The sequence below is a fragment of the Lissotriton helveticus genome, chromosome 3_1, assembly GCF_964261635.1.
Source record: "Lissotriton helveticus chromosome 3_1, aLisHel1.1, whole genome shotgun sequence".
In the NCBI taxonomy this organism is placed as follows: Eukaryota; Metazoa; Chordata; class Amphibia; order Caudata; family Salamandridae; genus Lissotriton; species Lissotriton helveticus.
In genome coordinates this window covers 49589322-49614364 of record NC_136061.1, presented here as the reverse complement: position 1 = coordinate 49614364, position 25043 = coordinate 49589322, and the positions used below count along the sequence as shown (strand labels likewise).

Sequence of the window (25043 nt, the reverse complement as noted above, 5' to 3'; positions counted from 1 at the left end):
AGCCAGTGCAGGTCTCTAAGATGTCCGGAGATGTGGCTGCGTCGGGGGATGTCGAGGATGAGTCTGGCTGAGGCGTTCTGGATCCGCTGGAGTCTCTTCTGGAGCTTGGCGGTGGTTCCGGCGTAGAGGGCGTTGCCGTAGTCCAGTCGGCTGGTGTTGAGGGCCTGGGTGACCGTCTTCCTGGTCTCGGTGGGGATCCACCGGAAGATCTTTCGTAGCATGCGCAGGATGTTGAAGCATGACGAGGAGACGGCGTTGACTTGCCTGGTCATGGAGAGGGAGGAGTCCAGGATGAAGCCCAGGTTGCGTGCGTGGTCTGTCGGTGTGGGTGCGGAGCCCAGGGCGGGGGGCCACCAGGAGTCGTCCCAGGCGGAGGGCGAGGAGCCCAGGATGAGGACTTCCGTCTTGTCTGAGTTCAGTTTCAGGCGGCTGGTCGTCATCCATTCGGCTACAGCTTTCATCCCTTCGTGAAGGTTGGCTCTGGAAGCGGCGGGGTCGTTGGTCAGTGAGAGGATCAGCTGGGTGTCGTCGGCGTAGGAGATGATGTTCAGGTTGTGTTGGCGTGCGATGGGCGCGAGGGGGCTCATGTAGACGTTGAAGAGGGTGGGGCTCAGCGAGGATCCTTGAGGGACGCCGCAGATGACTTCGGTGGCCTCTGACTTGTACGGTGGTAGACAGACTCTCTGTGTTCTTCCGTCGAGGAAGGAGACGATCCATTCCAGTGCCTTCTCTTGAATTCCGACGTTGCTGAGGCGTTGCACTAGGGTGCGGTGGCAGACCGTGTCGAATGCGGCGGAGAGGTCTAGGAGGATGAGGGCCGCTGTTTCTCCGTTGTCCATCAGGGCTCGGATGTCATCGGTGGCAGCGATGAGGGCGGTCTCGGTGCTGTGGTTGGCTCGGAAGCCAGACTGTGAAGGGTCGAGGGATCCGTTCGTCTCGAGGAAGGCGGCCAGCTGTTTGTTGACGGTCTTCTCGATGACTTTGGCTGGAAACGGGAGGAGCGAGATGGGGCGGTAGTTCTTGAGTTCGGTGGGGTCCGCTGTTGGTTTCTTTAGTAGAGCGCTGAGTTCGGCGTGCTTCCAGCTCTCCGGGAAGGTGGCGGTGTCGAAGGAGGTGTTGATGATGTCCCGCAGGTGGGGTGCGATGACAGTGTCGGCCTTGTTGAAGACGTGGTGAGGGCAGGGGTCGGTCGGAGATCCAGAGTGGATGGAGTTCATCATGCGGACGATGTCATCGGTGCTGATCGGAGTCCAGGCGCGGAGGTTGGTGGTGGGTGGCGTTGCTGCGGTCGTTGTGTGCGATGGTTGACTGCTGAAGCTGTTGTGTATGTCCGCGATCTTGTTGTGGAAGTAGGAGGCGAGGGAGTTGCAGAGGTCTTGCGATGGGGTGATGTCGTTGTTTCCTGCGTTGGGGTTGGAGAGCTCTTTCACGATGTTGAAGAGTTCCTTGCAGTTGTGTGCGTTGTTGTCCAGTCGGTCCTTGAATGCAGTTTTCTTGGTGGCGCGGATCAGTTGGTGGTGCTTCCGAGTGGCCAGCTTGAGGGTGGTCATGTTGTCCGGTGTTGGTTCCCTTCTCCAGGCCTTTTCGAGGGCTCGGCAGTTCTTCTTGGAGCTCTTTAGTTCGTCGGTGAACCATGGGGCTCTCTTGCTGCCGGGTCTGCTGGGCGGGGTCCTCAGAGGGGCGAGTTCGTCCGCGCAGTTGCTGATCCACTTCGTGAGGTTGTCGGCGGCCTGGCTGGGGTTCGCTGAGCTGGCGGGAGGGTGCTGACTCAGGCATATTAGGACGCCCCTTCGCTGGGGCAGCTGTGCGCCTAATAAAAGTTATTAACATAACATAACATATTCTCCAACACTCACATATGCTGCCTTTCACATATGCAGTTACTCACCCATAAACCACTGAGACATCCATTACACTAACAGACACAGCCATATGTACAGTCACTCACCCATATAGTCCCACAAAGACGCACTCATGAACCAATTCACCCACTCATAGATCCGTGCAGTGAGTCATACACCCCTTACCCACCCACACAGACACTCAGGCACACATACAGGTACAACTAATCAATAACTCATATAGACACTCATGTACCTACTCACCAACCTATGCAGCCACTTATACACCAACTGACAGACTGATACACACATTCACATAGATTAGTTACTCACCCATACGTTCACTAAGACATGTTCAATCACTCACTATACAGTCAGTCACGCACCCACTAAATCATCCATACAGACACGCATAGACCCACTCATTCTTCGAATACACTTTTGCATATATAAATGTAGTATTCTTAAACTTTAGAAACACTCAGTCACTGGTTGATGTCATCAGTGATGTCACTGACCATATCATGAGTGATGTAAATAATATGTGACATAATCAGCAGTGCTTTGCGGGGGCACAAGTTATAGTTAGCTCAGCTAACTGTCACGGTTGAATTTCTCTGGTTTTGTATGAGTAAATTGTCAGCCTAACTATAACGATCCTGTAACCTGTTGTTTTTTTCAGTGAATATATATATATATGTATTCTTTTTTTTCACTGACAAAACCAAAGGTTAAAGGGACATTATAGTTAGAGTCAGATTTCACTCGTACAAAACAATAGAAATTCAGCAGTTATATTTAACTGAGCTTACTAAAATTTACACCCCTGCAATGCACTGCTAATGACTTCACATCATGACATGGTCAGTGCCAACACTCATGACATCATCCAATGATTGTGAGTGTTTTCTAAAAGTTCTGGGTATTAAAGATATATTGCAAGACACTACAAATGTTAAATCAGAAAACATGTACTACTAATGAGTGATACTATTTGTAACGTATTTTGTGCGCCTGCCTTCCCCAACCAGTCCTGCTACTGGAGGTTGGTTTTTGCTCCTCAGATTTTTTTGGGGGTTCTCATTTTCTGGTGATCTGGGAGTTTGCCATTTTCTGCTGAGGTTGTTAAGGACTGTGGCTCCTGGCACTCCACCTTGATTGCCTTGACCGGTTCCGCAATCACTGCTTATCGATGGTCCACGCCTTTGACCGCCTGCCCGTCCATTGCCCTGTGATGGCCCCCACTTGGACGCTCTCTCCACTCCAGACTTGATTTTCCACTTATAGGGCTCCCTTGTCTCACCCCCTCCTTATGGTCCCCCAACTTTGCCGAGATAACCCAACATGGTGATTGAATTTGGCGCTGGACTTAATGACTATGTGACTCCACCTGTGATATTGTCCCTATCACTCTTTTTGGGCCTTCATGATGTACTGTTCCTCAACTGCCGGTCTGCCAGAATTGACCTGCTTCCCAGCCCCTTTTTTTCCACTCCCCTCCCCCTTTCCCCCATCCTCTATTGGGACGTGTTATTCTATGTGTGACTAGGCTATTGTATCTAATGTAACTTTGCAAAACTGTTATCTTTATGTTTTCTGACCTCTGAGACCTGAGCTACATGGCTGATGCCCTGGTGGAGCTGCTAGACAGCTATAGAGGAGATTGGCCAGGGACTCCCTCCTTGGACGTCACCTACCCAGTCGGTCTTTAGACAGACTTCCTTTTGTCTCTCCTGTCGTCTCTTCCCGCATCCTCCATCTATTTATGTCTCTCCTTCTCTCCTCTCTCAATGTATTGAGACTGAACTATTTTGTCTGATGCCCGATGGAGCTACCTGGTTTAGCTATAAGGGAGATGGGCCGTGGATTCCCTCCTTGGTTGTCACCTACCCAGTCGATCTTTCGACAGACTTCCTTTTGTCTCTCCTTGTTGTCTCTTCCCTTACCCTCCCTTTCTCACCTCCGCTGCCCCCTCTTTCCTTTCTCTCCTCTCCTAATTGTATTGCGTATTTCTTTATGTATTGTGTAATTGTTGATCTTTTTCTGTTACATTGTTGATTCTCATGTAAAGCGCTCAGATACCTTAGGGTCTAGCCAGCGCTATATAAAACTCTTTAAATAAATAAGTGAGTGACTGTGTGTGTGGCTATGTGGGTGCGTTAGTGGGTTTGTCAGTGGTATATGGGTGGGTGAGTGAGAGGGCATGTGACTGACTATATGGGTGAATGAGCAAAGTGAGAGTGGCTGTATGGGTGAGTGTGTGCTTGTTTTTGTGACTGTATATGTGAGTGAATATATGTGTTAGTATAAGTATGAGTCAGTGAGTGAGTGCATGAGTAATTGTATGGGTGAGTGAGTGGCTGAGTGATTGACTGTATGATTGAGTGAGTAGGTGTGTGAGTAGCTGTATGGGTGACTGACTCAGTGTGTGAGTGGCTGTAAGGGTGGGTAAGTGGATGAATGAGTGAGTGTAGGGGTGAGTTAGTGGTTGTGTGAGTGGGTGTATAGGTGAGTGGATGCTCGCAGGCAGGTCGCTCCCCACGCTGCTGCACGGCTCTGCCTGCATTGTTTTTGCCTATTCTTGTATTTCTCCCCTGTGCCTCCTTGCTTTCTTGCCCAGACTTGTTTTAATTCCCTTATGCCTGTACTTGCTTTCTTGCCCAGACTTGTTTTTATTCCCCTGTGCCTGTACTTGCTTTCTTGTCCAGACTTTTATTATTCTCCTGTGCCTAACTTGCTTTCTTGCCCAGACTTGTTTTTATTCCTCTATGCCTGTACTTGTTTTCTTGCCTAAACTTGTTTTTCCTTCCTGTGCCCAGTTCTCCCGCGGCCCACCCCTTGTTCCAGCCGCTGCGTCCCTCCAGCCCCACCCCCCTGCAATCCCACAACAGTCACACCAACAAGAAAGCGAGCTGGTTCACTGAAGACCTCCAGGCCTCCAAGCAAACCTGCCGAAAGCGGGAGAAGATCTGCCTCCGTGAACGAACACCGGACAGCCACGCAGCCCACAGAACGCCACCTGCCGACACCATCACCTCATCAGATCCGCCAAAAGGGCCTCCTTCAAAGACCGCCTAGAGAACAACACGCACAACAGCAAAGAGCTCTCCAACATCGTGAAGGAACTCTCCAACCCCAGCTCCAACACCAACGACGTCCCACCCTCGCAAGACCAATGCGACTCGCTGGCCACCTTCTTCCACCACAAGATCACAGACATCCACGACAGATTCAACGCCACGACCGCTCCAACAACCACTGAGACCTCCGCCCCCACATCCACCATCCGCACCAACCGCCTGCTCTCCTGGACCAACATCAATGATGACGACACCATCAAGATCATGAACACCATCCACTCCGGATCTCCGTTAGACCCATGCCCACACCCCACATCTTCAACAAAGCCAGCCCCATCTCCGGAAAGTTATCAACACCTCCTTCTAGACAGCAACCTTCCCGGAGAGCTGGAAGCACGCCGAGATCAACGCCTTACTCAAGAAACCCAAGGCAGACCCCAAGGACCTCAAGAACTTCCGGCCCATCTCCCTGCTCCCGTTCCCGGCAAAGGTCATCGAGAAGACCGTCAACGAACAACTGACCTGCTACCTCTAGGAGAACAACATCCTAGACCCTTCCCAGTCCCTGCTGGACAACGGAAAAACAGCATCCCTCATCCTCCTGGACCTGTCAGCCGCCTTCGACACGGTCTGCCACCACACACCACGAACACGCCTCCACAACGCCGGGATCCAAGAGAAGGCCCTGGACTGGACCACCTCCTTCCTCTCTGGCAGAACACAGAGCGTCAGCCTTTCCCCTCTTTCGCTCTGAAGCCACAAAGATCATCTGCGGCGTTTCCCAGGGCTCATCCCTCAGCCCAACTCTGTTTAACATTTACATGGCACCGCTCGCCTACGTTGCCGTCAGCACGACCTCAACATCATCTCCTACGCCGATGACACCCAGCTGATCCTCTCCCTCACCAAGGACCCCCACACCGCCAAAACCAACCTTCATGAAGGAATGAAGGCCGTCGCTGAATGGATGGGGAACAGCCGACTGAAGCTGAACTCGGACAAGACGGAGGTCTTCATCCTTGGATCCACCCCTCTGTCCTGGGACGACTCCTGGTGGCCTACTGCACTGGAAACTGCTCCAACACCCACCGACCACGCACGCAACCTAGGGGTCATCCTTGACTCCACCCTCTCCATGACTAAACAAGTCAACGCCATCTCCTCCTCCTGCTTCAACACCCTTCGCATGCTCCGCAGGATTTACAAGTGGATCCCCACTGAAACAAGAAGAACGCTCATGTGAAATGCGGTATAAAATGACCGGAAACCAGGCTTGGAGTCCAAACGGTAGTTTATTTTAAAGCTCAAGCAAGTATGAACATCAGCGACCCCAGCCACAGCGGTAACCACGGCGGGTGACACTTTCACTCACTCAGGCGCTCGACTTAGAACGCTGGTCGCGGTGACATTCGGCATGACGTCACCGCGAGCCGCTCCAATGTCAGCTGAGCTGCCGGGGGTGAGAATTAGTGGAAGATACCACACATCCCCCTCCCCTGCGGAAAGCACCAACGGAAAAGAAAATAACACAACAACCAGTATTTCAGAAAAATTACATCATTACGTACTGCTCAAAATGTCTGGGTGGCCTGGTCATTCTCTGGCTAACCCTTCTACCAGGTTGGGGGTTCGACCACCGTTTTTTGGGAAGGGGACCCTTGTTTTCCTCGGAGTCGTCCTCCCTCTCACTGCCTCTATCTGAACCTTGGCCGGGTGGGCAAAACTTCACTACTCTCCCCAGGTTCCAAATCTTCCCCTCCTGGGTCTTTACAGCATTCCTGAACAATTTTGTGATCTTGGTGGGCCTACTATGTCCTGACCAACTTGCCCTGCCGGTAGGTGTCCTGATCTTTATGTCATCCCCTACTTTGAAACCAGCCTCCCGTGTAGAGTTAAGCCTGTTGAATCTTTCTTTCCTCTCCCCGATAGCTTTTTCCTGCCTCACCAACCCTTTCGCTTCTTTGGAGTGGTCCGACCAACCCTTACGCCACCCCATCCACCCTGGTGACAGTTTGGTGTTAGGAATCCTTCCTCGAAGCATTTCGAATGGGGTGACCCCCGTCGTCTGGTGCGGGGTGAACCTGTATGCTTCTATGCGCCTCCATACCTCCTCCTTCCAATTCATACCACTGGCCTTGGCTAACTGGATACTCTCTTTGAGAGTCTTATTAAAGCGCTCTACCATGCCGTTTGTCTCTGGGTGGTACAGGGCACAACGCTTGTGTGTGATTCCTCTCTCCCCAAGGAAATCCTCCATTTCCTTCTAGCACAGTTGTACACTATTGTCTGTGAGTAGACTGCTGGGTAATCCTTCCTTTTCGAACAGCCCTTGAAGGAACTCGATGACTATCTTAGTCGTGATTTCACTCACCAATTTCACTTCTGGCCATCTGGAGTACAGATCCATGAGCACCACAATATACGGAGTGCGCATCTCTCCTGTCAACGGACCAACGATATCCAACGCCAACTCCTCCCAGGGCCCAGATGGTGGTGGTCTGCACACCATTGGAGGTGTCAATTGCCTCAGCACTTTGTCGCTGATGCTGCATGGGATGCAGTCTCTCACTTTCCTTTCAATCGCCAGGTCCATACTCGGCCACAAATAGTCTTCTCTCAGCCTTTGTTTGGTCTTGGTGATGCCCAGATGGCCATCGTGAGCCATGTCAATAAGATTCTCTCTCACCGTCACAGGAGGTACCAACCTCGTTCCTCTGAAGAGACAATCGTCAACTACGGACAACTCATCCTTTATAATCCAGAATGGCCGAAGAGCTTCCACGCGTTTATCTTCATAGTATGAACTTCAGCGACCCCAGCCACAGCGGTAACCACGGCGAGTGACACTTTCACTCACTCAGGCGCTCGACTTAGAACGCTGGTCGCGGTGACATTTGGCATGATGTCACCGCGAGCCGCTCCAATGTCAGCTGAGCTGCCGGGGGTGAGAATTAGTGGAAGATACCACAGCTCACCCAGGCCCTCGTCAGCAGCATGTTGGACTACGGAAACGCCCTCCACACAGGAGCCTCGGCCAAACTCCTGAGATGGCTACAACGCATTCAGAACGCCTCTGCACGCCTGATCCTTGACATACCTAGCTGCAGCCACATCACATCCCACCTGAGAGACCTGCACTGGCTCCCGGTCAACAAGAGAATAACCTTCAAGCTCCTCACCCAGGCACACAAATCACTCCACGACACCGGACCAGCGTACCTCAAAAGACGACTCAGCTTCTACATTCCCACCCGACAGCTCCGCTCTGCCGACCTCGCCCTCGCCACAGTCCCCCGCTTCCGAAGAGCGACCTCTTGCGGCAGATCGTTCTCCCACCTCGCCGCCAAGACCTGGAACACCCTCCCCATCCTCCTATGGCAGACCCAAGACCAGCTGACCTTCAGAAGACTCCTCAAGACCTGGCTTTTTGAGCAGTAGCAGCATTCCCCACCCCAGCGCCTTGAGACCCTCACGGATGAGTAGTGCGCTTTACAAATGATATGATTGATTGATTGAGTGGCTCTATGGATCAGTAAGTGGATGTGTTAGTGCTTATGTGGGTCTGTCAATGGGTATGTCAGTGGTTGTATTGGAGTGGGAATGGGTGTATGAAACTTTCTATGTGGGTGTGAGTGGGTGTGTGAGTAGTTCTGTGGAGGATGTCATCAGTGATGTCACTTACGATGTCATCAGTGATGATGCTGACCATTTTATGAGTGATGTAATATTTGAGGTCGTAAGCAGTGCATTCCTGGGACATGAGTTATAGTTAGCTCAGGTAACTATAACTGCTGAATTTCTATGGTTTTGTATGAGTGAAATCTGAGCCTTACTATAATGTAAGGTTGCTGTCACATTTGTTTGGGGAGGGGTGATGGGGGGATGGCAGACAAGGGGCTAGTGGCGGGTGATGTCGGAGCAGTGTTGGGTGTCTGAGCTGCATGATCGTTGGCTCCATTGCATCTGTTGTCGTTCAAGTGTGGCTCTGGGCTGGGCTCCCTTTACAGGATGTAAAGGGATGTTATGTTGCAGGTTGTAGTCCGACTTTACACCAGCTCAGAGCAGGTGTAAACGCACCATATCACCTGTTTTGTACTCTCTTGACGATCTTGCTGGTGGTTGAGAAACATGCGAAGTGATGTGTTTGCTGCTTTTTGCACGGGAACGCCTACTCTACATCTCATTACCAATATTTGCCAGGGTCATCCGTGACGATGCTTTTTGAGGCTGCTATCGCTGATAAACTGGTGACATGTTCATTATTTTAAAAAAACAACGAGAAGAGGGCCACGTCGGCCCGCCTCCCATGGCCTCCATTCCCCAGGGCCTGGCCTCACCATTGGGGCACTTGGGGGGATCCCCAATGCTCCCACGGTGCCTCCAGCTCTCCGCGTCCTGTGGGAGCTGGCATTGCTTTTCCACATGTGGAGCTGCTGACATGCAACTCCCTGTGTGGAAAAGCAATCAGCTTTGGATTTTGGAAGCGAGAGCAAGTTCCTCAGCTCTCGCTTCCAAAATCCAAAGCAAGTTTGCTATGACAGAGCGGTAGCCGCGAGGCTCCTGCCCTGTCATAGCAAACAGCAGTGTCCCAGGGGTGGGCACCCCGGGACACTGCAGGAGCCGGCCCTGGGGGGTGGCAGTCCCCAGGGCCATCCCTGGCTCCAGGCCCCCCTTCCAACATGAGTGAAGCCCCGGGCGGTGGTGGTCCCCGAAGATAATTTTTTAAGAAATGCCCCTGCAACCTAGCACCACCTGGGGGCCTCATTAAAATAAAACGCTGGAATCCGTGCATCATTTTTTTAAATTGCTTTTTTTGGCCCTGGGGGTCCTTCTGGGACCGCCTGAGCAGGCCTAGGGGGTCAGGGGGATTCTACCCTGCCCCCTTCTCTTGTTTTATATCTTTGTATCTCTGTTTTCTGGTGACTCGCTTCTACCGAGTCACAAGATGGCTGCCAACACTTCCTGGTTTGGAGTGTTGACAGCCAATTAGAATGAAGCTTGTGGTCGTGGCAGCCAATTAGAATGAAGCTCCACTGCCAAGAAATTGACCAGACCAGCACGCACAGTAGATTAAATCTCCTTCGATTTATTGCACAATGGACAATATTACCTACTGGCGGTCGCCAGTAGGTATATATAGTTAGGATTTTTTCTCTATGGGATTTTTGAAAATTCTATGTCTAATAACTTTGGCGTTTGTGGACGGAATTGGCTGAAATTTTCAGGAAAATGGCACATTTTGTTTCTGAGCAGCCCTTGAAAATTTGGGGGGGGTTCGTCAAGGGGGGGCCGAGAAAAAAGGGGGGTCCCAAAACGTGTTTTTAACATTGAGTTTTCCATAGGGCGGTTGGCCTCACTTTTAGCCCGAACGGCTGAATGGATTTGCACGAAACTTGGCAAAATTGTAGGGACTGGTAGCCCGATGTGCCTTTTGTAGGTCTCAATATATGTGCTACAGTGGATTTTGAGAAATTAACGTTTAAAAAAAGATATATATCTGTAACAGCGGACCGGGCAGCGCTCCAGGACGCGTACTTTTCGCGCAACGGAGCTTTGTGAAGCGAAGCTGATTGGTTCTCCGGCGTCTGTCAACATTCCGAACAGTCCGTAGCGGCCGCCATCTTGTCTCTCGGTAGGATCGAGAGACAAGAGGAGGCCAAAGCGAAGGGGCAAATGACCATAAGGGGGAATAGTAGATCCTCGCTGACCCCCTAGGTTTGATGTGGAGGTTTTAAAAGGGCCCCGCGGGGCAAAAAAAATAAATAATAATAATAATCGAACGGCTGAATGGATTTGCACGAAACTTGGCAAAATTGTAGGGACTGGTAGCCCGATGTGCCTTTGCTAGGTCTCAATATATGTGCTCCAGTGGATTTTGAGAAATTAACGTTCAAAAAAAGATATATATCTGTAACAGCGCTCCGCTTCGCGTAAAGGAGGTTTGCGAAGCTGATTGGTCATTCTGTCACTGGGCTATAGTTGGGCTACATCTGGCTGATATTTGGGCTACATTTGTTTTTTTTGTCTCTGGCGGCCATCTTTGGGCTACATTGGGCTACATTGGGCTTCATTGGGCTTCATTGGGCTACATTGGGCTACATTTGGGCTCCAACATATATATAGGCCAATGTAGCCCAATATATATTTTTCAAAGTTAATTTTCGTAAAAACCACTGGAGCATATATCTTGAGACATAGCAAAGGCACATCGGGCTACCAGTCCCTACAATTTTGCCAAGTTTCGTGGAAATCCATTCAGCCGTTCGACCTAAAAGTGAGTCCAACCGCCCTATGGAAATGAAGGAAATGAATGGGTAATTTCTAATTAGCAAATAGCTCATCGCAAACTAGGAATGGTAAAGAATCGCTATTTATTCCTTAAAGTTCGCTATTTAGGAAATGCAAAAAACTTTGATGATACATATGGCGGTTCATCTCTAACAAGATAAGAAGCATAGGGATAGATTTATGATGACTGGCGCATCACCAGGGATGTGTTAGTCATTCTGTGCCGCTGTTCCGTCACCTATGGTGTGCTGCATTTACAATGCGGCGCATCATGGGGCAAAAACAGCACAGATGCGTGATGTATCTGTGCCGTAAAGGTGGCGCATTGCTGGAGTTGTATCGCAAGTGTGATGAAGCTCCAGCAAGGGTCGGGGGTGCCCCTGTCGCAGGGTTTCTGTTCTCACACAGAACTGTGGACAGAGGATTGGAACCTCGGCGAATTAGGGTGTCCCAAAACTCACCTTAGTAATCAAAAACCCCTTAGCAAGCTAGGTACAGTGTCACATTGGATATAACAAACTCTCAATGTTTAGACACTCCAGAATATGAACTTATAGTACCTCAGGATACGTGGAACTCATGAACAGTCGGTCGTTATATATTTCTTAGAAACCAGAACATGGAGTTAAGAAGAACACATGTGTATTTGAAATGTTTATTTACTAATGCCGTCTTCTCAGGCGTAGTATCTTAGATAATACAAGTACACATATTATCAGTAGCAAAATTACCAGCATAGTTACTAGTACATAAAAAGCGAATGGTGACAGTATGTTAACATGCTGTAAATGAATAAGAGTTAGCAACACTTATAAGCAGCCGCGGGCCGTGGAGGGAGTTACGGTGGGGCAGGGAGGTGGGGAGGGGGAGGGGCAGGGTGGAGAGGGCTCCACCCTGCTCCTCCCCCTCCCCGCCTCCCTGCCCCACCGTAACTCCCTCCACGGCCCGCGGCTGCTTATATCTCACCCTCCCTAATACACATATTATATTATTTGCTAAGAAGGTCTCTTTGTGTTGGTTTAGGGCGTGCCCATACTTTAGTGTCTTAGATTTGAAGGAATCACATCAGCATACACCAGCTCTCTCTTCATGTGAACCGCATCAACTGTTGTGTATGTGTGTTCGGAAAAGCAATATAAAACCCGCCTCATGCCCAGAATTGGCAGAAGTTGCACTTATGTTATGAGTATGAAGTCGTGGAGATCAGACCTCATAACAATTCTGTATCGTGTTGTTCTTGAAACTTCAGCACTCGCTGTACAGATATAGTTTAACAAGCAAAGCAGATAGTAGAGCAATAACATATTATTCTCATGTAAACCACGATGAACTACTAGGTTGAAAGCTAAAGCAACAACTAAGTGTCGTGTGCAGAAGTTGCAAAAAAGGAAAAATGGCGTTTAAACCGGTAATGAGCCCATGCTAACTTAACACGGTGTAAAGATATCCAGGACCTAGATGACACCTCCCCATGATCCGGAAACGAACTGAATAAGATAATAGAAGTGCCATCTCATGAGAGCAGATTGCAAGTTTATATGTGGACGGTCCGCAAGGTAAAGCATTAAAAACTAGGAAAATTTAATGCTAAAGAAAAATAAAACAGCCAAGTACTTTATCGAGTCTTAAGCCAATAGGCAAGCTAAATAATAAAAACTTGACAAATAAGTCAATGAATTGTCAATGAAATGCTAGTACTCAGCATATCAAACATGAAAAAGGTCTATGACATAACTGTGTATGCAAAATAAGCTGCAACAGCCTCCAATAGGAAGTCACCGTCTTCATCCGAAAAGAGTTCAGCCATCCAATTTAAAAGCGGAAAAGAACATACGTGCTCTCCCAGCACCGGATCCTCTATCACCATCAGAGGACAGCTCGGTGGGTTTTCAAGAAAGCTCTGTTCCAAGAAAGACTGTGTTGCCGCCAGTAAATTCCAGGGACCAATTAGTCCATGCATCAATGCCACAGCCATAATCCTTTCGCCAGGACAAACCAACTCGTGAGTAATGATAGGAGTCATCAGCTGATTAAAGTCGACGTCAGGAGAAACCGGTCCGCAGAGACACAAATCAATGGCCCAATCGAAATCACAGGTCAGGCAGTGAAATACAGGCTGGACACAGGTGAAGTAGGAGAATCGAAAAGATAATCCATATGCCGTGCTTAATATCGCCAACGGCATTGTGCCATAATATTCTAGCATGCGATTGCGGAACAGTGTCAGCAGCTGCAGGGCGGGAGCTTGCACATCCATATTTAAAAATGTAAAAAAGCACAAGAGCGTCCGCTGGTAATGCAAGTAAAAATGGCAATCCACGAAGCACAGTGGAGAAAATAGAATGAAAGAAAGCAGGGATGACTCCAAAGATTTTCTCAAATGAAGTCACGAGACCACTGGTAACAACTTTAAAAAAGTGCGCCAGGGCATTTGTGGAGGACGCGTTAAAGATAGTCCGAACCATCTTGCTGAAATGCAAAGGCGAATCAATATTGAAAAGGGTCTGCACCTCTGTACGGGTGTTCGCTATGTGAAGCATGAAAGTTTCACGGGCCGAACTCAAGGCCACCTCTCTCTGAGACAAAAGAGCTCTTATTCTTGCCATGCCGTTGAAATCTGCTCCCAAGGTTGGTATTTGTGGCCAGATTGAAAACTCCCTATGTTCATGTGTGGGAGGAAATAGAACATTTTTGCAGCAAATAACCCGTTCACTTACTGTTACGATAAAAGGAATACTTTTAATAAACCCAGAACAATCTTCATTATTGAGCATCAAATAACTACCATTTTCCAACAACTTGAACGTGGGGATGATAGCAGGAACTGGCGTGCCTTGCAACACGCAAGCCATATTTGGTCGGTGTTTGTTGCATGAACCGTGTAACTGTATGTGCCTACACATTAGTGAATGATCTGGCGTCTCAGTGCATTCCTCTCCATTCAGATAAACTTCTTGATCATCTTTGAAACATCTGTATGTGTATGGAAGCGACCAGACCTCATGAAGAAAAGCACTACCTAAAGGTTCATAACGACCTATTGGTATATATTTCATACAATTTGAAAACTTATATAAAGCAAAAGGCAGCGTTATTAAACCGTGGATAAGGCACGTTGCCAAAAAACCCGCAATCCTCTGCTGATGATGTCACTGAGCATGTCATGAATGATGTAATATGTGACATCATCAGCAGTGGATTACGGGTAATAGTATCTCTAGTTTACTCCCCTATAGCTGTCTTTCTTTTAACATAAGTGTCTGTTTCCTTCCCTTATACTTACTGTTTTTGGTTCGCTTCCGGTTCGCGTACCGGCGAGCGAACTGGGAAGCGAACTACGAGAAATAGAGGTTGGCACAGTTCCAAATATTGTACCAATTTTTTAATAACGGGGAGGTAGTTCTGAAAAGAACTTTTTTTTTTTTATTGTTTTTGTTGTTTTATATTTTTTTTATTATTTTTCTGAACATTTTTTTACTTTTTTTGAATTTTTCTCAAGTTTTATATTTTTTTGGGTTTTTCTTGGAGGGGGCAATGAAAACGATTCATTGTAAAGGGCTCAACAGGAGCAACAACATTTTTTATTATTTGGGGCGTTTCGTACAAACTTGCATATGATAGTCAATAGCTCTGTTGATCAGAGTGATGCTTCTTTCTCCGTAGCAAATGAATCCATCGCAATATACGCAGATGTGTTTTACTTCACCAAATCTCATTTGTATATTTGGCACCATCTCCCTGCCCTCTGGTCCCGTTACTTCCGGTACAACAGATCTTCTGGCCATAATAGGGAGATTATCTAGGTCGTTCCGAAACTGTGCAGCACTGTAGTTGTTAGGATGCCACCTAGTCATATGGCGATGCATTGTGTAGTTTCCGAAGCTGTATTTTTTGTCGGTCCCTCTGGACAGTCTATCTTGACATATAAGGCAAGTTACGTATCTTGCATTTACTTTTTTCTGACCTTTGGGAATTTTAAAAAATTGCCAAATGAAGTTTTCTTTCCGGTGAGACGTCCTGGGCTCCTCAGGCAAAAACTGCCTCTCTTCGTGCTCGTCGTCCTGTTCCTCTTCTTCCTCTTCTTGTTGAATTATAACTTGAGCAGGTGGTCCACTCTTCCTTGGATGTGGTGGAGGTGGTGGGGAAGCACCAGCTGAAGCTACTAAAGAAGCCATTGCTCACTGGTAACAAAGGGTCTTTCTCTCACAATGATGAAAGTCAGAGTGAGGAAAGAAGGAGGGATTTTCATCATTTGGGAAAAACAAGAGTTCTCAACCAATGAAAAGTGTTCATTTTAGATTATATGACCTCGTCTTACATCATTAGGAAACCAAAAGTGAAATGAACCAATGAAAAGTGTTATTACCAAGTCACATGACCTGCTGTGTTTACGTTAAGCGCTTTGCAGGGCCTCCCGCTTTGCTTCCAGAAACCTGTGCTTTGCGACTCGGTAAGCGTACCAGTTCGCTAACGTAGCACGTCATATGACGTATCACGCGACAACGTGAAACGTCATGCGGACGGGAGGCGTCACGATGTTGTTTTCTAACGCGGCAGTTGCGGTAAAGAAACGTTTACCGGCTCGCGGTCTATTTCGCGGCATCAAGGTCAGCTAACGGGAAGCTTCCCGATTCGCGAAGCGGGAACGAAGAAAAAAAATATTTAAAAAAAAAAATTATTAATAAACATATAAAATATATTTTTGGATTTAAAGAAGAATACATTTTACAGCTACAAATATTAGCTGTTAAAAAACCAATGAAATTCACTGAAAAAACCATAGGTTATAGACCATATATAGTTAGGAATTAGCATTTACAAAACCTTGAAAATTCACTGAAAAAACCATAGGTTATAGACCATATATAGTTAGGAATTAGCATTTACAAAACCTTATTTTACTCACATTATTTACTCATTTGAGATGTCATCAGTGATGTCATCAGTGATGTCACTGACCATGTCATGAATGATGTAATATGTGACATCATCAGCAGTGGATTGCGGGTGCGCGATATATAGTTAGTGCAACTAACTATATATGGAATTTCAATGGTTTTGTGTGAGTAAAATAAGGTTTTGTAAATGCTAATTCCTAACTATATATGGTCTATAACCTATGGTTTTTTCAGTGAATATATATATATATAGATACATAGATACATTGATAAATAGATATATATATATATATAGATATATATAGATATATACGTAAATGGAAACAGATATATATGTGATTATATAAGTATATATTTATATATAGTTTTAAAAATTAGTGTAATATATTTAATTTACATACTAGTTACTAGTACATTTATTTATTAACATTTTAGCATTCACTACTTTAAACTCTATTTATATTTAAAAAGCAATATTCTTGTCTATTTTGTGACTAAATTAGTGCCAACAATATTGTTTTCCGATAGTTTTGTACTTACCATTATACATATAGGAGCACAATATTATGGTAAACAATATTTTTAACACAATAATGTTGTCAATGACAATATTTGCCAAGCTATTGTGTCAGTGATCCATTGCATTGGCCATTTTTAAACTATGATCTCTTTTAAAGAAGATAGTTACAAAACATACAAACTTCAATCACTCACTCAAATCATTTAACATAGTACTGGAGTGGAACAATGCTCTGCCGCATGTGCCTACATGATAGTGTGTTCCGTATGATTGAATTATTGCATGATGCCACTTTGTAAAAGCGGCACAGTGTAATGTGCATTGCTTCCAAAATTGTCAAGAACTGATTTTTTGTTCAACTGGCCTTTGTAGTGGGAGACAGCCATGACAACGCGGGCTTTACACCGCGCTGCCATTACGACGCTGCCATCACAACGCAAATCGTTACAACGACTTGTGCTGGATGGCACTAGATACTAAGGAATAGTAGATTTACTATTCGAAAACCTTCCCTACTGTTGCGTAGGCTGGAGTTGGAACAGTAAATCATACTATTCCAAAATCCAGCGCCTACAGCGCAAGTCGTTGTAATGACTTGCGTTGTAATGGATGCGTCGTAATGGCACCGCGGTGTAAAAGCCCGCGTTGTCATGACGTACATCCCTTTGTAGTATATTCTGGGGTGCATATTTATTTTGCAAGCCTATGTTTGTACATATATTTATTAATGCTACCAAGAATGGTCCTCCTTTTCCAAATGCCAAAGGAATTCTACTAATTCAGTCTCAATGCATATCAGCCCCAGGTGGCCCACTGCCTTTTTTAGTTGAGTACACTACGTTTGCTTCAGTCTCACACCCCCTTAATATGATTGACTAAGCTATGCCCCTGTTCACTGTCTGTCGTCATATTAGAAAGGCCTTAACCCTTGCTAAAGAATAAGGACAAGATGTTGGGCAAGGAAGAGTGGACCACTTCCTGCCCCACCTCAGTCGGCTCACAGATCAGCACCCATCACCAGGTGGAGACTTTAAAAAAAATGGATGGAAGAGTTAGAGGTAAGTAGCAGGGTAAGCATGTGCCTAGGGGCATGAGACACTAACAGAATCAAATGTCTAAGCATTTTTAAGTATAAGTTTATTGAGATTTTACTTTAGAGGTACCTGTCACACAGGAAAGATTTGCCCTTTAGTATTTTCTAAAAGTAGGTAATGCATCTGTCAATCTCATGGGGGGGTTATTCTTTATATCAGTAATTTTAATGTTACAATTAGAGGTCGGTATTGTTGAAGCCTGTCTGCCCTTGCACCACTGACATTTTATGTATGTGCTTTTAACAGGATACAACCCTCCATCAACGCCCACCACAAGCCCTCAACCTGCAACACCTTCGAGCCCCCCACCAGGTACACTTTGCTTCTCAATTACTGCTGAATGGTTTATTGGTAACATAGTAACATGATGATGTCTGCCCTAGCACTATGCTATAGCAGTGGTTCTCAACCTGTGGTCCGGCGACTCCTGGCGCTCCGCAAAGCCCAGGTAGTGGGGTCCGTGATTGCTTAGAAAATGAAATAATATTAACAGATCAGTAAAGTTAATATAAATAAAGAAATAAAAGGTACAATTGAAATTTTAAAAAGTTCTGTAAATATGTAAGAATTTGAAATTGATGGTTAAAAATGAAGTTTTGCATCCTCAGATTGAATTGTGGGATCAGTGCAAGTGTATCACACAGAATATAGTAAGGATGATGCGTGGCCTCAATTGAGTTTAGAAAAGCTCCCACCTTCCTATAAAATGTTTATTCTTCTTGTATATTTGTTTATGAATTAAGTAAAATACAGAATTTCTTGTGTATTTGTTTGATGAATGCTTGTTTCAGGATTTTTTGTGTATTGTTTCGCCATTCAAATCATGGAGAAAAAAAATAGGCTGTGGTCCTCGGCTTGCAGTAATGACTCAGTGGAGGTCCCCGGGTTCCAGTACTGATTAAGTGGGGATCCAGAGAAGTCAAAATGTAAAGAAGCACTGTCCTATAGGTGGTGTCTCCAACTAGTCGATCGTGAGCTACTAGTAGTTCCCAGACACCTTCAAAGTAGCTTGCAGCCTTGAGTTCATTTTTAAATAAGCACAGGGCCAAATTTTTGGTTTAACATTAAGGGAAGGATGTGTTTACTTTATGTTATTATCATCAGGCTGCAGATAGAAGAGCCTTATAATGAGCAGTGCTCAGTAATATTTAGGGGCCAGGCTGGGTCACAGAAGTGACTAAATGAAGCACTGTAGTATTTAACTTTTAAATAAAAGTCCTTGTTGACTCAATATTAGAGTGTCAGGACAAAATATACCCAGTTACTCACCCATATACCACTGACACATCCACTCACCTACACATACACACACACACTCACTAACACCTACAGCCACCGACTCACCCACGATGGGCTGTGTCCCATCCATGTATGCCCCCCCTCCTTAATGCAGATGTGTAAGTGACAAGGGCTCTGGACTACCTCAAATGGTCATGTATAGTCTCAGAGCATAACTTATAAAAGTAAACAACGATCGCCACTGGGCGGTGCACGCAGAAGCGCCCGCACATGAGTCCAAATATTGAAAGTAAGAATACAAAAAATAAAAGAGCATCCAATCAACAGACTACATAGAAACAATGGTAGGACGTGGCGTAGAAGAAAATCAACAGTGTCCAGTGGCCAGGCCCATGATTGATGGAAGCAGTTGGAGACCCCCATAGCAAGACAAGACCAGTATAGTGTAGAGTAGTGTCACCAGAGTTCCCCGTGGGGTGGGTGGTTAGGTAGAGGATGCGGTCAATGCCCTCTGGGTGATCGTCAGAGGAGATCATCAGAGGATCTCAGCCTGATCTTGAGGGCCGTGGTGCTTGAGGTTAAGGAATACTCAGCAACACAGGCTTCTGAGCAGGAGCATGGGTTTAGGGTGGCAAGGGCATATTTAGGGTTTACGGTGGGTATGGATTTTAGATTGGCAAGGGAATTTTTAGGCGTTACTGTGGGTATGGGTTATTGGATGGCAAGGGAATTTTTAGTGTTTCTAGACTTGCCTCTATTCTTTGTGCCGGTTGATAAATCTTCACAAAATGTTCCCATAAAAGTGTACCATTGATTCTAACTCTGAATGGAAATTTTTGGGGGTATAGAAAAAGGAGAAGGTAAAATAAAAGTGTGATTCCCAAGTTAATTACTTAGAATATTTAGACACTCCTGCAGCCTAAACCGCAGGAAAGAATTACACAAAGTTGGGGAGAAAGATAGATTCTGTTCCGGAGATCACCCTATTACATATTTGGTGTAAATCCGTTCAGTAGTTTTTGAGACATTATAGGAAACCAAATTTGTATATCTGGGCATATGTGGTACTTTTGTAGTACCTTAGTGATGTCATTTGAGATGTCATCAGCTATGTTATGAGTAATGTCACTAACCATGTCATGACTGATCTAATGTGTGAGGTCGTAAGCAGTGCATTGTGGGGGCATACATTATAGTTAGTTCAGGTAACTATAACTGTTGAATTTCACTGGTTTTGTACGTTCCTGTAACCTTTGTTTTCTTCAGTGAATTTGTAAGGTTTTTTCAATTCTGCTTGCCAAGTATAACAACCCTGCAACCATTGTTTTTTTTCAGTTAATTTCTAAGGTTTTTTTTAACATTATGTATGATACCCATTGCAATTCACAGTGGGGGTTAAACACAGGGCCTGGCACTGTGATGCCCCCACCCAAGCTTGCTGCTCCTGCCCTTCTTCCTTGTCATCCATTGTCCACGTGTATGACCCTGCTCCCTCATTACAGCCATTTGTGGCTATTGTTCTGCCACTTCCTTTCCCTGCTGCCTCTTCCACCTCGTCCCTACCCTCTGTTGTCTGAATAAATGTACAAGCCCCCTCCCTCCTATCCTGCATGCTTTGAATTGCTGTCACTGCCCTCCGTTAAGCTTGATGTCCCTGCCCACTCCTCCTGCCCTCCGTTGCCCAATTCTGTGCCTCATCATTGCTCTCCTGCTTATCTTCTGTGCTTAGCTTGTGCCCCATGCTGTCCTTCCACGTGCCCTCCGATGTCTGTGTGCCTGCCCCTGCTCCCTCCTTTTTGCCCATCATATTCCATGGACCTGCCACACAGATGCTCCAAGGAGTGTACCGGCGCTAGTCCAAGAGCAAACCAGATCACATGGTGAATAACCAAGTTTGTAATCCCTTCCGGTCTGAAACTGGTATGTTGGCATGTATGGTTGTACTGCCACTGCATTGTCCTTCTGACCTCAATGGTCTTTCATGTTGCCACAGCCCTTGACCCTGTCACCAGGTAGGTCGCTCCCTCAGCCACCACACAGCCCTCCTGTGTGCCCTTGACCTCGCTGCTGCCTCTCGCTGCCTCCTGTGCCCGTTCACTGCCCGCCGCGTTACCACCACTGCGGTTGGTCTTTATTGTCAATTGTTGTTGCCAGCTGTATTTCCTTTTTGTTTACTGTGTGCTTTTGCCCTGCTGTACTGTGTGACCCATTACCCTCGTCCCTCTGTGCCCCCCTTTTTTGCCTTCTGTACCCCCGCTCCCCCCTTGTACTTTCCCGCTGCTGCGTCCCCTGCAGCCCGCCCCCCCGGTTCCCATTCGCCGCCCCGCTCCTCCCTCCCAGCTGCTCCTCCCTCCCACTTCCCCTCATATGGAGGCCCTGCGGTGGTGAAGAGAGTAACCCTTGACCCCGTCACCAGGTAGGTGGCTCCCTCAGCCACCACATAGCCCTCCTGTGTGCCCTTGACTTCACTGCTACCTCTCGCTCGCTCCTGTGCCCAGCCTCTGCCCGCCGCGTTACCACCACTGCAGTTGGTCTTTATTGTCAATTGTTGTTGCCAACTGTATTTCCTTTTTGTTTACTGTGTGCTTTTGCCCCGCTGTACTGTGTGACCCATTACCCTTGTCCCTCTGTGCCCCCTTTTTTGCCTTCTGTACCCCCGCTACCCCCTCGTACTTTCCCGCCCCTGCGTCCCCGCCCCCCTGGTTTTCATTCGCCACCCGCTCCCGCCTCCCAGCTGCTCCTCCCTCCCACATCCCCTCATATGAAGGCTGCGCAGCGGCCGCGCCACTGGCGCGCCAAACGTGAGCCCGTCTGCGCCCGTCCGCGCCTAGCGCCAGAACCCCTGGCCCCTGCCGAAACCAAGAAACCCAACAAAGATACGACACCACCACCCTCTACGGACTCAACACCGGCCGACCATCTGCCTGCTACCAAGCCACCCCGAAGCGCACCCACGAACCCTTCACCTGCCAAGTCTGCAAATTCACCTGCGTCCGAACCTGCACCCCACCGCCCAACCAGGCAATAACAACAACCACCTCAAGTGCATCCTGCTCAACACCCGCTCCGTCCACAAGCACTCAGTCGAACTCTGGGACCTCCTCGACACAACAGCACCAGACATCGCCTTCCTATCAGAAACCTGCATGAACGCCTCCTCAGCCCCCGACATCGCCACAGCCATCCCGAACGGCTACAAGATCACTCGAAAGGACCGCGTCAACCAAACTGGAGGAGGAATCGCCATCATCCACAGGAACACCATCGGCGTCACAACCAACTTCGAAGATGCCCTCACCACCGCCGAACACCTACACTTCCAGATCCACACCGACCCCAAGACCACCCCCAGAGGAACCCTCATCTACAGACCCCCGGGTCCACGCACACAATTCAGTGAAGCCATCGCAGACTTCATCAGCCCACATGCCCTCGCCTCATCAGACTACATCCTCCTAGGGGACCTGAGCTTCCACCTGGAGAACAACAATGACAACAACACCACCACCCTGCTCGACAACCTCGCCAACCTCGGACTCAAGCAACTGGTGAACATCCCCACCCACTACGCAGGCCACACGCTCGACCCCATTTTCTCTGCCAGCAGCCACGTTGCCTTCAGCCACTCCACCGGACTACTCTGGACCGACCACAGCTGCATCCACTTCACCTTTAAGAAGACCACATCCCATCACCGCCCGCAACAGATCCCTCGCAGATGCTGGAGCAAAGTCACCACAGACCAGCTAACCACATCACTGAGCCAGAACCCACCAATCAACGCTGCTGACATCAACGACGCAGCCCGCAACCTCACACAGTGGATCATCAACTGTGCCGACGCTCTTGCACCACTGAAGAACCCTCCAGGAAAGCCCGGCAACAGGAAAACCACATGGTTCACTGACGACCTCAAAGAATCGAAGAAATCCTGCTGAACCCTCGAGAAAACCTGGCGCCGCGAACAGACGACATAAAACCTGACAGCCCTCAAGAACGCCACTCGCAAACACCACCAGCTGATCCGCACCACCAAAAAGACATCGTTCAAAGAGCGGCTGGACAACAACATACACAACAGCAAGGAACTCTTCAGCATTGTAAAAGAGCTCTCCAACCAAAGCGCCAGCAGCAATAACATCACACCGTCGCAAGACCTTTGCAACTCCCTCGCCACGTTCTTTCACCGCAAGATCGCCGATATACACGACAGCTTCGGTGCCCAGACTCCGCCCCCAGCCACCGAACCAACGCCCCTACAACCACCCTCAGCGCTTGGACTCCCATCAGCACTGGAGACACCACCCACGCTATGAACACCATCCACTCTGGCTCTCCTTCCGACCCATGCCCTCACCACATCTTCAACAAAGCCGACACCATCATTGCACCCCACCTACGGAACATCATAAACAACTCCCTCGTGCCCACCACCTTCCCAGAGAGCTGGAAGCACGCAGAGATCAACGCCCTACTGAAGAAACCCACAGCGGACCCTAAAGACCTCAAGAACTTCCGCCCCATCTCTCTTCTTCCCTTCCCTGCAAAAGTTATCGAGAAGATCGTCAATAAACAGCTGACCACATTCCACAAGGCTAATGGCTCCCTCGACCCATCCCAGTCCGGATTTCGAGCGAACCACAGCACCGAGACCGCTCTCATCGCAGCCACCGACGAGATCAGGACCCTGCTTGACAACGGGGCAACAACCGCCCTCATCCTCCTAGACTTCTCAGCCGCCTTTGATACAGTCTGCCATCGCACCCTAATAAGCCGCCTCCACAAAGCCGGGATCCAAGGTAAAGCCCTGGACTGGATCACCTCGTTCCTCTCCAACAGAACCAAGAGAGTCCGCCTCCCTCCCTTCCGCTCCGAAGACACCAAGATCATCTGCGGCGTAACCCAAGGCTCATCGCTCAGCCCAATCCTCTTCAATATCTACACGAGCCCCCTCACTGCCATTGCACGCAAACACAACCTCAACATCATCTCATACACCGACGACACCCAAATGATACTCTCCCTCACCAAAGACCCAGCCACCGCCAACCTCAACCTCCAGGATGGAATGAAACACGTCGCGGAATGGATGAAACTTAGCTGTCTGAAACTGAACTCAGACAAGATGGAGGTCCTCATCCTCGGACCATCCCCATCCGCCTGGGACGACTCCTGGAGGCCCACAGCACTGGGCACAACACCAACACCCACTCACCATGCACGCACCTGGGATTCATCCTGGACTCCTCTCTCACGATGACCAAGCAAGTCAAGGCCATCTCATCCTCATGTTTCAACACTCTGCGCATGCTCCGTAAGACCTTCCGGTGGATCCCTACCGGAACTAGAAAGACGGTCACCCAAGCCCTCGTCACCAGCCGACTAGACTACGGGAACGCCCTATAGGCAGGAACCAGTCAAACTTCAGAAAAGACTCCAGCGCATACAGAACGCATCCGCACAACTCATCCTCGACATCCCTCGCCACATCCACATATCAGCCCACCTGAGAGACCTGCACTGGCTCCCTGTCAGCAAAAGGATCACGTTCAGGCTCCTCACCCACGCACACAAAGCACTCCACGGCATAGACCCCGAATACCTCAACAACCGCCTCACGTTCCACACTCCAACCCACAAACTCTGCTCCGCCAGCCTCGCCCCAACCACCGTCCCACGGATCCGCAGAACCACCCCCGGAGGAAGATCATTCTCCTACCTGGCGGCCAAGACGTGGAACTCCCTCCCCGCCCACCTACAACTGACCCAGGATCACCTCACCTTCAGGAAACACCTCAAGACCTGGCTCTTTGAGCAGTAACAGCACCCCGCCCCCCTCCCTTCAGTGCCTTGAGACCCTTTTGGGTGAGTAGCGTGCTCTATAAATGTACTGATTGATTGATTGACAGCCTCTTTTGCCTAATCTGCATGGTTGATTTGTTGTCCTTGCCCCGTTCCCTCTGCCCTCCATGGTCCGTTGTGCTGCCACTGCCCCTCCTGCTTGCCAAGCATGGTCAACTTATTGCCTCTGCACCCTCCTCCATGACAGGGTCTTATTCCCAGAGAGATTTTAGTTAGTGCTC

The 25043-nt window shown here is 48.2% G+C and overlaps 1 protein-coding gene across 2 annotated transcripts in view; it reads left to right on the top strand.

The window, feature by feature from the left end:
- The window catches only part of LOC144822091 (indian hedgehog protein-like), a 55530-nt gene that overhangs the window by 9683 nt on the left and 20804 nt on the right, over window positions 1–25043 (top strand). The window contains exon 2 of one of the 2 annotated variants that reach the window (XM_078679212.1): window positions 17968–18033. The exons of the other annotated variant lie outside the window; for it this stretch is intronic. Coding sequence (XP_078535338.1) covers window positions 17968–18033 — 66 coding nt within the window. The remainder of the gene's footprint in view (window positions 1–17967; window positions 18034–25043) is intronic. 2 annotated transcript variants of the gene reach the window in all.